The 14,224-nt window shown below is 41.0% G+C and overlaps 1 protein-coding gene across 4 annotated transcripts; it reads right to left on the bottom strand.

The window, feature by feature from the left end:
* Window positions 1-689: 689 nt before the first annotated feature.
* slitrk3a (SLIT and NTRK-like family, member 3a) lies at window positions 690-12,943 on the bottom strand. 4 transcript variants are annotated; one of them, XM_007574821.2, is made up of 3 exons: window positions 12,096-12,943; window positions 11,315-11,462; window positions 690-9,682 (listed from the first exon to the last, which is right to left on the bottom strand). In XM_007574821.2, the coding sequence occupies exon 3, from the start codon at window positions 9,622-9,624 to the stop codon at window positions 6,904-6,906; it is 2,721 nt and encodes a 906-aa protein (XP_007574883.1). In that variant the 5' UTR covers window positions 9,625-9,682; window positions 11,315-11,462; window positions 12,096-12,943; the 3' UTR covers window positions 690-6,903. The 4 variants fall into 4 exon arrangements, with proteins under 4 accessions (XP_007574883.1, XP_016517681.1, XP_007574882.1 ...); XM_016662195.1 differs by having other exon boundaries at window positions 11,315-11,453; XM_007574820.2 differs by having other exon boundaries at window positions 11,315-11,411.
* Window positions 12,944-14,224: the final 1,281 nt, after the last annotated feature.

Raw genomic sequence — 14,224 nt, 5'->3', positions numbered from 1 at the left:
TACTGGATCAGTTCAGCTCCCGCACTGCAGTGTGAAAGATTTTTTTTCATAATTTCAGGACATTGGAAACTGCATCTATAGGGGTGGTCCTATGCCTTTAACTTCTCCTTCTGTGTAACATACAATAAAGCTTTCACATGGTAAAAAAAATAAAATAAAAAGAAAGTATAGTTTGCCAAAACCTTCTATTTTAAAACAGTGCCTTGCAAAAATATTCGTAGACTCTGTACAAAACAATGGTTGCATTGTTTTAACATGCCCTATCCTTCTGAACTTTTTGAACTTTGAACTTGAACTGAACCTTTTGACACTTTGTCACATTACTTCTAGAAAACATCTGTGTATATCGATGGAATTTATGTAATCATAAATTAAAAAAATTCAGCATAACTGTGAAATGGAAAATTATTACATATTTTTATTATTATTATTATTATTATTTATGGTTTTTACAAATAAAAATCGGAAAAGTTCTGCACGCATTAGTCTTCAGGCCTCTTTGCTACGATGCCCTGAAATACATTCCATCGTAACCACTTGCCTTTAGAAGTCACCTAATTAGTGAATCCAATTCATTTGCTTTTGATTTGCTTTAAGATAAAGCTTTTCTGTGAAGGCTCAGAGGTTTGTTAGAGAGTAAAAGAAACAGCGTCTTGAAGATAAAGGAAGACAGCAGGCAGGTCAAGAAAGAAGCTAGTAAGAAGTTTATAGGAGTTTCAGGTTATGTTTTCCCATGCGCTGCACATCTCAAAGAGGACGGTTCAGTCATGAATCAAGTAGAAGTAAAAGACAGCTCTCACCCACTCAATCTAACAGTCCTGGTAACAAGGACATTATGAATAGAGGCAACAGAGAGCCTTAAAGTAACTCAGAAGGAATTGCAGAGACCCATAACTTTAGAAAACTACCATGCAAAAAACATAAAATAAAATCTGATCTTCATGCAAAAGGAAAAACCATTGTCGAAAGCCATAAAAAGCTCCATTTGCAGAGGGCACAGTAAATCTCATCAGGTTAGACCAGAATGTAACTTTAAAATGTATGTAACACACAATGTGACAGATAACTAACATTGGACATCATTCTGGACACAATATTTCCTGTAAAAGATGGCAGTGGCTGCATCGTACAGTAATGATATTGTTTTCTCTACTGGGGATAGGATAACTGATCAGAGCTGATGGAGCTACATAACAAGCAACAGAACTACATAACCCATCAGCACCAGCATGTTAGCTGCTAGATAAAAATACAAGCAAAGAAAGATTCTCTGGATCACCCAAATGGCACACAACTTTATATTTTTGTGTGTAGCATTTGCATCACTGCAACTCAGCACAGTGGTCAGATGCAGATTGACTTTTTCTTTTTAAAGCAAACTAAAGATAATGTTGCATTTTACTACAATAAAGGAGGTGTATACCACACACAAAAATGCAATACTACTAAGTAGCTCTTTGTCTCCTCCTACTCTTTTGTCTTTTCATAACACTCGCAGTTTTAGATGATTAAACATATGTTCATTTTCTTTATAAGGCACTGTTTTCAGAACCTCCTTCTGTTGATTCAATGTTCTGTCACACCTTCCTAAGCTGTTGGTCTTTGCTTGCCCCAGTTATCAATGCTGCTCTTCAAAAGCAGAATTCCTCTTGTCTTTCCTCTCCATTTATAATGGGCTGCAATTCCAAATCAAAGTCTAAGCCAATTTTCACTCAAATAACCACAAAACAAATCAGCAAACAATCCATGCAGCAGATGATAACATCACACAGTCCGTGACATGCACACACAAGTGCACATAAATGCATACAGATCCACACTGACAGCACGTTTCCTCCAATGTGCAGTGCAGACAAATACCACCAGAGGCCAAAACACAACATAAGGTAAGTAAAACAAAATAAAAAAAAGGTAAGTAAAGAGAAGGAGAAAACATCACACCACACCAAGTTTGAAAAAAGATCCCAATTTTAGATTGCCCCATTATCAATTTTACTCCAAATGTTACCCAGCGCAGCTGCAGACAATTAACAGCTGTCCTGAATTCAGAGTTGTCACAGGACCCTGCTGACGCTCTTCTAATAGGATTATGGTATCTCATATCTCCTGAAGAATTAACAGCAGCAGTATCATGGCAATGTCATGTCAGACGGCAGATATAGAAATAAACATCAAGACAGCTGTGGTAATAAGTGTACGCTGCTGACATAAAAATCCACTAGAAAGTAATTAAATAAAAAAATGACGGGAAGTAAAGAGAGCAGGCACAGTTCAAAAAACTTGCAAAACTGAATGCTATTTCAGCTTGTATAGGCATTGTAGTTATAAAGCTACAATTTCCTCATAGGATATCGAGAATGCAATATGTATTCCATAAATGCTTTCACTTGAGCAACATCCACATAGGAAATTGCATGTATGCTTTTGCTTAAGAAACTTCTATAGAAAAATGTGGGGTCAAATAGAATCTCAAGAAATAAACCACAGATGTATTAAGTGAAAGTAAAATAACTTGAATTTCACCACATCTGTACACTTTGGACTCATGGTCCAGTGTAAAACTACCAGTTTCACAATGAGCTTATTTTCAGGACATGGCGGGAAGTGTTTTTACTCATGGGTTTATATCATAGCATATTCTTATTCTCGAAGAAATATGAGCAACCTTCACAGCCAAGTGGCCAACATATGTTCAAGCAGAATAACAAGAACACGTGAAAAAGTCCTGGAGTAAAGCTCAATGCTCATCTGTGTAATCATTTATTGATTGAACAATGGGGAGGGTAAAAAGGAAATAAAATCATTAACAATTGCCATGTTTTATTTATCTGTTAATTTCAGAGTGGGTTGGAGTTGGTAAGGGTTTAGGTTAACAGAGTAATACATCATGCTTTTAATCAAACTGAGTGCACACTAAAACTGTTTATGGCATAATCTGACCTTGTATTCATGGAGACTAAAGTTTTGTGTGTTTTCTGTGTGTGAATGTGTGGAAGTGCAGAAAAACAAGACAAATTAGGCGGAGCAGATTATCACATTTCAGCACCGTAACATCCTCTGAAAGCAATAAAAAGAAAAGAGGCCTGACATTATACGGCCACACTTTTGAAGAATTGATATGAATGTGTCATTTGCTGGTCTGATCAGCAGCACTTGCCAAAAATAAATGAACAATGAAGGCGACGTGAGATAAAATGCTCAATTTAATGCAAGCTTGCAGACTGAATCACTGATAACCGATACCGGAGATGACTCATCAACAATACCTCAACATGTTTTTAGAAAATAAAATTTGGTTTGCTACATTTTAGTTTGTGTATGTTGACATATATTAGGCAATATAACACTATATTTCCAAATAAGCATCACTTACTTAATTCACTGAAATCAAAGCAAAGGGATTAAACAAAATCTGAATCCATCTCCCAATTAACACACAGTGAAGGTGTCAGTATACCTTAGTGTAAAATACCTGTGATATGTTATTTTTTTGTGATCCAAAACAACTGAGACCCAGATCAATCATTTGAGAACATTTTAAAGCTTGCATGTAACCTATTTCACATGCAACTCAAATGAAAGTGTGGTCAGCCTCTCATTTGCGGGGTTCTGGCTGGCCACCCTATACAACCTCATCTTAAATAGGTATCGGTACACACCTGTCACCATTAGAGCGCCTCTTCTTAACTATGACATAAATTCAGTCATCCTAGTAAGTTTTTCCTGACATTTCCTGTGCTGCATCTCAGAGCAAACACAATAATCTGCAGAGTTTCAAAGGCATCAGAGGGATCTCTTTGTCAAAAGGTGCCAATCAGAGGACGTGCACAAAATGCTTTATAAGGCATTATGTATACTACACATCGGGTGTAGAAAATATCTACCAACATTGTCATTATCAAGAACTAGATTTTCCTCCAAAGGTGATGATATTACAATGAAAACTGGCCAGGGAGGCTGTGATGAGGAGTGCAGGGACGTCTGACAAGTACTGATAGTGATCTATCTGGGCCTGGGGTACAATGGTAAGACAGAAAAAAAACATAAGCATTTTCATGTATGAAAAGCCTTCAAGCCTAATCATGAGAAAATGTGTTATGGTCTTGTCAAACCAGTGTTGAGCTTTAGAACCATAATCCCAAAATGTTTGCTTGGGACTAAAACAACATTACACATCACCAGAAGAACTTGATACATAAACTGAAGCACGGAGGTGTCATCATCATACTGTGGGACTGATGTTCTGCAGCTGGATACGGGGGATTTAATCAATGTGAAGGACACCATGAACATTCCCAACTATCAATGTTTTCACATCTGAATTCAGTTTTCTGCTAGAAAACTGAATTCAACTTTTAGCACACCAACTCATAATGCATTTCAAAATCCACAAAATAATGACTTCTCCACAAACAAATTACTTTTTTTTCACAGAAAGGTCTACCAACAACTAAGAACTCCTTTTGATTGGAAACCTGTGGGGTGGCTACAGTGGGCTGAACAGAAGAGATGCCTTCACAGTCGAACAAGTCTAGAGTATCGCAAAGACGAGCGACCAAATATTTCCAAATAAACATTTACTATGGATATTCATTCCCACCGAAATAAACGGAGTTATGTAATAATGTCAGGTTGTGTTGGTTAAAAGTCACATTAAGGGTGGAACAAAATTCTCAAAGAATTTATATTGGTCTCAGTGGTTTCATCACCAAACACCGGCATTTTAACATGGATGTGCAAACTTTTTAGATTCACTGTACTTACAAGGTTTAGGATGACAAGACTACTTCACATCTCTCCCCCAAAAAATGTTACTATAAGAAACAAAGAGTCTAATGGTTGAAAATATTGACTTCTACAGCAAATCAATCCATAGTTGACACAACCCTCAGCCTTTGTTTAAAATTCCCTTTTCACTGTTTGTAGAATGGAGGCTAAGAAAGGAGCCTGTGGTATACAATTAAAAATCACATAAAATTATGATTTCCTACAGTAAATTACATATTCATTTCATAGTGTAGATTTAATAAGTTAATTAGATAATATCTTCATGATGTAGTCACATGTGTAGGTGTGTGTGTGCATGTGCGTGTGTGTGTGTGTGTGTGTGTGTGTGTGTGTGTGTGTGTATCTGTCAACTAAACCCAATCTAGCTTATATAATGACAACATTTCTGCAATGGCAGAACACTTTATCGCCCCCCAGTGGAGTGAAAGCACATAGCCAACTTGATGAGAGAGCCAAATGATGAAATGTATAAATTACAAAAGTATTTTCCAATCATGATATCGCTCACCCTTTTACTTGCATACATCAGTGATACATGTTCAGATAGCGACAGCTGTGGCATTCCTCACTTATTTGCCTTTTACTTTTTGAGATATCTTCTACAAGAGGCAGCGGCATTTACTCTACTTTTTTCTGGGTTGTGTTTCACTTTGGTTTTAGATTAAATGTGGCTAAACTCTGCAATGTACTGGACAAAATAAAGTCAAACTGCGCATTAAAATATGAAAATGAGTCCCTTTGTTAAAAAAGAAGAAGAAAAAAAATCAGCACCCTGTATTTATGCTTTCCATGTAGTTTAGATACATCGGATGCAAATCCCATTATGTGAATACTAACACGTTTGTATTGTCATACCTTGCACTGCTTCTTGGCCTGGCATGCTTTTTGAGTCTAGCATAAGCTAATGGCTGACCACATCCTACACCAGATACACACCCTGTTATTCCACTCCACACATGTCCCACTGGAATTGGTATTGACACTTTCATCAATTAGATTAAAGAGTTTGTTTTTATTAAGAAGGCTATACCAGACGCATAATCACTATACATTGATTTAACATTATCTTTACAATAAAATTCTTCACTGAAATTACAGAATAAATATATGCACATTTTTTCTTCAAATCTTTGTGAAAGAGAAAACATTAAAAGTGCTCACTACAAAGCTGTTAGTGGACTGCAATGGGAACTCCAGAAGCAATGAGAAGGGAAGAGGGGGTGGGGCCATAACAAAGAGTGGGGAAATATTCAGAAAACCCTTTTCAGTATGGTCTCGTAATAATATTCACAAATGTTTTACCATCCCTGTATTGGCGCTTCCTTTTTCTTTACAAGAAGCACCCTGATATAGACATAAGTCTTCATTTATAGTAATAACCATATTAATAAGATATAAAAAATTAAATAGAACACTGAACCATAAATGTGTTGCGGTATCTCTGTTCATAGAGTGACGTGATAGTTCTGAGTAAATCCTCTCACTTCCTGCACTGAAGCGAGTGCATGCAGCAAACTGCAGTTCAGTTTGAATATAAGTTTTTTTTTTGTTTTTTTTTAAACTCTTTTGATAATGTCCTACAAAGAAAAAAATGTGCACAGATTCCAGGTGTTTGTACATCCTAGTTGAGTAATAAGAGAGGAAAAAGAAAAAAAGAAAAAGAAAAAAAAAAAGTAAGGGAGACGTCCAGCTCCCGTTTGTCCTCATGGTAACTAGTAGCACATCATGTTAGCTCCATACAAATGGATTTTAGTGACAGATGTAACATGGTTCATGTGTTTTATTTCCCAGAGCCCCATTTTTTTCTCCTTTGCTTTCTTCAGGGCATATAGAGATATTTATATATTATAAAAATAACGGTTGACGTTGCTGGCTACTCTGAAAAAAAGGCACTTAATTGAAACATCTGAGAATGACCTCTCCTCAAAGGTGATTTAAGTGGGAGTGGGGGCTTTGTGACTGTTTAATTACACATATTTATTTTAATTCATGCTGTTTTATCAAATTTTGCTTGAAGATTGGTCTAAGTAATTTTGTCTGTCAGGTGGCATAGTGAAAATGACAAAATCATGTTGGGGTTTTTTTGTTGTTCTTTTCTACCGGGCTACAAAGTTATTAAAAACGGTAGGATTTTTCCAAGACTTCGAGGTAATCTGGCTTGGTTTGAAGTTTGGCCCTTAACTCGAGGTAATCACTTTGGGAGGGATCATGGTAGCAGCCTTTCCCGGCTGTGAAAAGCAATGTCTCCTTCAGCCGTGCGTCCTGCTGTAAATCTGGGTACTGCATGCCTGGTGGATGCGCATGTGCAACATGCATGTCCTTTAATTTGGGCACTGTCCCATACAAACAGTCTACAAAGCCCACTGTTGGCGTGGGCCTCTGACTGTCAATCACTGTGGGGCAGAGCCCTCCATTCTCATGAAATCCTGAAATGTCCGCTGTGGTGTGGTTGACCGTAACAATAGTGTTGAGCTGAGAGTTGGAGACCGCCAAGGTCCACTCTCTCTCTTTCTCCAACAAGGTTCTATAGTTACTGTTGCTACTGCTGCCATTGTCTTTCTTTTCTGAAAACTGTGCCATCTCCTCCTCAGCAATCTCTCCTTCTCTTGGCTTATAGATAGGGTTGTTACACATTTGAGTCACAGGGTGCGGGATGTAATCATAAACGTGGCCATGACCATGTGTGTGAGTAGTGTGCGAATGTGTGTGCAAACTGGGTGTTGGTTTCTCCGGCGTGCCCGGGTTGCCAGCACAGCTTTGCCTCGGCGGATCCTCAAAAATCCTGCACTGCATCTGGATCCCAGTCAGGTCCACCTCAGAACGTTTCCGGAAAGGTAGCTTCTTTCTGCGACGGAGGACAAAGGCAAAGAGCCCAGCAGTAACAAACACCGCTGAAATGAAGAGGATGAGCAGACTGAGGATGAGAACCGACAGTGGAACAGCCCCTCTCCTACTTGATTCCCCCAGTTCAGAGCTCCCTGTAGTGAGGTCATCCCCACCAGGCAGAGCTGGAGAGGGACCTGAAGAGTACTTCAGCTCAGGACAGATTACCTCTACCTCAAGTGAACGCAGGTCCTTTCCAAAAGCATACTCTGGTGTGTTGCAGGTGACTTCCCCCACCACAATGACGGAGGATAGCTTTTCCAGCCATTGTTTGAGAGGGATGATATCACACGAGCAATCCCAGGGATTCTGATGGAGATCGATCTGGACGATGGAAGTCAGATGCTCCAGGACACCATGAACTGGCAGGGAAACAAAGTGATTTCTGCGAAGATTAAGACGTGCAAGGTTGGTGCCAGCAAAGGCATCATTGGGTAATGACCTCAACAGGTTATTATTGAGGAAAACCAATTGCAGGTTGGGCATTAGGGAGAAAGAATGAGACTGGATCTCACGGATGACGTTGTATTCAAAGTAAAGATAGCTCAACATCTGAAGTCCACGAAACATACCAGGAGAGAGCCGCTCAATGTCATTACCATTCAAATATAAACTTTTTAAGTTTGGCAAGTTGATAAACGCACCCTCCTGGACATAGGATATCTGGTTGTTCCCTAAATGTAGTAAATCCAAACTTGAGAAGTTCCAGAAATCTGAACGGTAGATCTTCTGTATCAGGTTCCCACTGAGATACAATTTCTTGGCATTGAGGGGTCGTGGCAGAAGCTCTGAAATGTTGTGAAAGCCTTTGTCTTTACAGTTTACTGTTAACCCAAGGTCATTGATGTGAAGGTTGCAAATACAATTAGCTGGACAGATTATTGGAATGGGTGGTCTTGTTTGGTAGCCAGCAATGGGGGGCTGGTTGAGGCCTGGGTAAATGCTACGAGGAGTCGGTGGATTCTTTGTGGGCCGTCTGGTAGGCTTTTTGGTAGGCTTCGCAGGTCTGTCCTTGTACTCCACAGAAGAGGCTGTGTTGTGAAAGGGGGAGAGCATGGAGGAAGGTTTAGTAGGCCAAGTGTTCTCATTGCTGAATGGCACCCGAGGAATTCCCAGCTTGGCCTCAATCTCTGCATCGGTGAGAAGAGGACAGAGCTCACTGCGTTTAATTTCCCGCAGGTCTTTTCCGTGTAGGTGGAACGGGGTCTCACATGTGATCTCTCCCACCAAAGCTGTGTAAGGGATTCTCTCTAGCCATGTTTTTAACTGGACAATCTCACACACACAGTTCCAAGGGTTTTCCTCCAGCTGGATTTCCATCAAGCTCCGCCCAACATACTCCAGTGTGCCTTTATACTGCAATGTCTTTAGTCTGTTACCTCTCAAGTCCAAATGTGTTAGGGACACAGACCGGAAAAGGTAATTCGGCAGCATGGGTATGAGATTGTCATTTAATATAAGTACTCTTAATTTGTGAAGGTGCCTGAATGCACCACTTTCAATCCTTTTAATGACATTGTAATCTGCTTGGAGATATTCTAGACTCTCCAGCCCCAGAAATGTGTCGTTTCGGAAAACTTCTAGTTTGTTTTCATGGAGAAACAGTCGTTTAAGTATTCCCAAGCCATTGAATGCCCCAGCGTGTATATCTTGCAAGGCGTTGTTACCCAGATTGATGGATATGGCATTGTTAAGATGGAGGAAGCTGTTGAAGTAGAGCTTCCGCATTAAGTTCCTCTGCAGGTTGAGCTTGAAGGGTCGGCTCCAAATTTGAGAGATCTGGCTGACATTTGTAAATCCTTTACTGTCACAATGGACATGGAAGATGCCTTCCTTGACCTCGCAGTCGCACGGTTCAAAGCAGGGCTCGTCGATCTCCTCCGAGTCCTCCAGCAGTGGGATTGGTGTGGTCCATCCTAAGGCTATGGTGCTCAGCAAGGTAACCCACAGCATCCTCGCTGACACCACGGCGATGAAGTTTCAGCTCCAGGGACAGAGCCACTTCACAGCACTGCAACAGAGAATGCCAGGGTAAATGAGATCGCAAGAAAAGGGAAGGCTTATGGTTAATGCTCTCACACACACACACACACTTTACATGCACACAAACACACTTTGCACACAAACACACATGTACATAAACACACAGAAACCAAGAGAAGTTCGAGATGACAGAGACAGAAAAGGAAAAGGAAGATACAGGAAAGAGTGCATTAGTTTCAGTAGAATGGACGGCAGCTTTGAAATGAATACCTATGAATAATAGAAAGACACTGGACACCACTTTAGATCCTGCAATATTGCTGCCTTTTTAAAACAAAATATAAAGCCCTATACTCTTAAATAGATAATATGATACCAGAGAGCACAAACGGCTCTCTGCAGTCAGACACTACACTTCACTATGTAGCCTGAAATGTCATTTATTATACAGCAGATGTGCTGGTAAGGTCGCAATAAATCACAGCAGAGATGCTTATCGCTATGAATAAACGAAGGCAACAGCGGATAAGGAAGAGTACCGTCGAGGAGACACTGTCCCTTGCTTTATTTAATGCATAACAAGAATCTCCAATCCATGAGCAATCAAAGTTTAAACCATGGAACAAAACAGTGCAACAGAATTGTCTTTTGTGCTGAGCCCAGCCTGAACATATCTCTATTACTAATTCAAAGCTGATAAAGAGCTTGTTTTAGCCTTACATGTTAAAGTCACTGATTTATGTAACAAAAAAATAATTCATTACTATTGAATGAGCAAGTATTGTATTTTGTATTGAAATGTGTTTAGATTAGGGGACCTCTTGTGTTTTACCTCCAGTTAAATCCATGATATGCAAGGGGGCACATTTTACTACAAAATGTTTTACTTTTTTTTTTTTTTTTTTTTTTTTTTTTGTCTTTGGTCCAAATTTGAGAAAACCTGATAAATTCCGTTTTACTAGCAGAACCAACTCTTTTTAAGACAATAGGAACAATTCGAGACGTAAAAAGAACAGTGGGCGATTCTAACGCTTAGAAAAGTGCAGCTGTCGGGCAGCTGTGAGGCGAAAAGAAAATTAATAGCAGTTGTGATTGTGAGAATAGTGAAATGTTGTCAATTTCATCTAAAAAATTGTATTCCTCTCATGAGGACAAAAAAAAAAAAGATGTGTCTGCCAGACACTTGTGTTAATGTCCCTCTATCTGCCTTTATTTTTCTCTCTTCCCACACACTTCTCCTGCACACACGCAAAGCTTCTGAAAATCTTTGCCATTATTGCAAACTCATGTATCCACTGCGCTGTTCAGCTCAAAAATAGAGAAGCGCATATGGCCCAGGCAAAAGCGCTGCCCGTGGTGCTGAATGCAAAATCCCGGCAATTGAAAATGAAAAACGCAGGAATCCCTCAAAAAATATAAAACAAAAAAAAAAACAAAAAAAAAAAACAAAGATCTTTACACGATGTTCATTTCATGTTGTCTCCCCGTGTCATGAGTAATCCAGCAGGATTTGATTCCGCCTCCGTGTTATAGAGATCAAAAAGCCAGATGCGATGTCAAAGAAAGAAAAAAAAGTAACAAAACATTTCAGGACACGGAGCAAATTTGGCACCATAATAATCCCACTCGCGGTGCATCAGTTCTAGTGGTATATACGTACTTAGTTTAGCGGGATTCCAACTTCACATATCCTCCTCCTGCGGTGATGGGTCCTGTCGTTGCCCGGTGCGTCCCGCGTCTCCCGGTCCGTTGCCGGGCTGCGAGGGAGGGGGAAGAGAACGAGAAAAGGAAGGGGGTGACTGAGCCGCCTGAACGGGGAAAACACAAAGGAGGACATGGACAGAGACAGCGGGGCATTGAGGAGGGAGAGAGGAGGAGGAGATGCGCATAAGAATGAGCCCCGGATGAATTAAAAAGAAGAAGAAGTAGAAGAAGAAGAAGAAGAAGCAGAAGTGCTGCTTGTCATGAATTGGCAAATTTCAACCAGCTTCCATTAAAATATATAATAAACCTTTCAACGGACATCATCGCGCTGAGTTAGTGTGGGAAAAAAAATGATGCTGAACAAGTTCCGGTCTACAAGGAACGGTCTCTGATTTGGTGCCAACCCAAGGCACCCCCCACACCCACCCTCACTCAAAAAAAAAGGGGAAAAAAAGAAGGGAAGACAGCAGAGCGCGTGTTGGAATACATGCCAAGCATAATGCAGGCTTTCGTCGTGACATTGGCCGTAAAATTGGGGACTAAAGCAAGAACAAAACGGGTATTGATTAGTAGGATGGATTCCTGCTCAGTTATCCTCGCTCGCTGTCGCCCTGTTTGAAGTCCGTGGCTATGCAGACATCAATAGAAGCACAGAAACACACACACACATACTCTCACTCACAAATATCGGGTAAATACTTTCCATGATCCATACGAAATAGTCTATAACTGCTCACCTTAGTTTTGTTGAGCAATTGGAAAGCATCGGGGGAAAAAAAAAGATCACTAGTTTGAATCTGGTAAATCTCTCGTTCTCCCTTTCGCCTCCTCTTCTTCTTCTCTCTCTCCTTTTCTCTCTCGTTCTCACTCTCTCTCCCCTCTCTCTCTCTCTCTCTCTTTCTCTCTCTCTCTTTTCCTCTCCCCCTTTTCCTCACCCTCTCTTAGTGGCTGAACCGAAAGAGAGGAGAGAAAAGAAATGAAGACGTGATAAGAATGCGATCTCTCCCCCTATCTCTCTTGCTCTCCAGTGATACCCTCTCTCTCTCTCTCTCTCTCTCTCTCTCTCTCTCTCTCTCCTCTCTTTTTTTTCTAAGCAGTTTGTTTAAAATGCAAGTCCTCCACTTCTGCCCATCCTCTTCCTTTTCCACCCTTTCCACCACCACCACCTCCTCCTCCTACACCTCCTCCTCCTGAGCCGCCTCTTGGGCGAGCGTTCAACAACCGGGTGAGAGTGTTCTCCTGACGGCTTCAGGAGCGCGTCTCCCGTCAGCACAGCGGCAGCGGTACGGGCATGTGGATCATATCGGCCTCGACTTGGTTCCCATCCCCCCTCCCTCCCCTCGTCGTGCGTCAGAGAAAGTGGCGGACCGAGCTGGGGAGAGGGCTGCGAAGAGATGGGAGAAGCAGAGAGGAGAGAGATCTCTGGCAGTGAGAGAAAGACGGAGGAAGGGAGGGAGAGAGGGAGGGAGTGGGGAGCAACACGAGTGAAGGGGGACTGCTGCTCTATAGTTCTGGATGCTGTCGAGAGGAGGGAAGGAAGTGAAGTGAAGGGAGGAGAGCAGCGAGTGAGAGAAGCGCTCTAGCTGCGACGGCGGGAGCGTGAGTCAGTGAGAAATAAATAAGACCTGTGGATCCCAGACTGGACGCAGGACGCCTGCTTCTGTCTTTGCGTCTCTCTGTGTAATCATTTTAAATACTTGTTTCATTGGAATGACAATTATTTACTCCCGATTCTCTCTCTCTCTCTCTCTCTCTCTCTCTCTCTCCCCCTCTTTACTTTTTTCTCCTCAGGACGCAGCCATATTTTGGGAGAGGTAGTCGCAACCTGTCACCCTTGCTTAGAAGACAAAGACGGTGGCAGCAAATGTCTACAACCAGCAGGGCAGGGACAGCAAAACTACGGAGCATTTCTGTCTTTTATTGCGTCTGCGTGTCTTCCCCAGTCTCGCCTCTAGCGGGCAGCACAAGCCCACTTTGTGAGCAGGAAGACCCTGCTGCTTTTTTTTTTTTTTTTTTTTTTTTTTGCAGCTTAACACAGAGGAGGGTGATTGCAGCGGAGAGTTGTAATCTTCTTACAGGATCTCTGGTTGATAACTTTAGCATGTCCTCTGTACCACATACACAACCGGAGTTTAGACTTGCATCTTTAAAACTAAGATTGCTGTAATTTGGCCTGTAAGCTACGCTGAATATCAAACGTTAATAACTTAAAACAATATTTTTAGAGCGACTCAGCTAGTTTGTCCTTTTTGATAAAAGGAAACAAACAAACAAAAAAATAATAATCCTGGCTTGTTAATATTAAACACAATGTTCATTTGTACGTATTCTAACGAGGTGGAACATTAACTTTTTCCTGACAATCACATCTCACATTTTCTGGTTTGACTTTAGTATTAGCCCTGTTACTAAACCAGTTCAAAGTGTAGCACATCCTGAAAGAATTCCCGCACTTCACCTTTTCCATATTTGTTACCTTCACTGTGATTGTGAACCGTTTATTTAAGTGGACTTGGAAAGTCAAACACAAGTCTATAAAAGGTCCGTATAGTACAAATATATATATATATACTGCTTTGAAGGTGCCAGTAAGCTCAGTGGCCTCTATGATTCATAAATTGAATAAGTTTGGACTCGATCTAGACCTGGCAGGGCATCAAAACTGAGCGATCGGGAGGTGACCAAAACCATGACAGTCACTCCATCAGAAATCCAGTGCTCCTCTGAGAGATGACAATCTTCCAAAAGGACAACCATCGCTTCAGCAAACTACCAGTAAGGCCTGTAAGTCAATCCAGATGAAAGCCTGGCGTGGCAACCTCCCGGGTGTTTGTCAAAAGGCATCTGCAGGACTCTCAGACCACTG

This window comes from Poecilia formosa, unplaced genomic scaffold (genome assembly GCF_000485575.1).
Source record: "Poecilia formosa unplaced genomic scaffold, Poecilia_formosa-5.1.2 Scaffold362, whole genome shotgun sequence".
Taxonomy (NCBI): Eukaryota; Metazoa; Chordata; class Actinopteri; order Cyprinodontiformes; family Poeciliidae; genus Poecilia; species Poecilia formosa.
Note: the sequence above shows the minus strand (reverse complement) of the source record. Positions and strands in the feature narration are given on the sequence as shown.

Excerpts from the sequence above, each read along its gene's own strand:
- slitrk3a (XM_007574821.2), bottom strand. The coding sequence starts at position 9,624 with ATGCTGTGGGTTACCTTGCTGAGCACCATAGCCTTAGGATGGACCACA.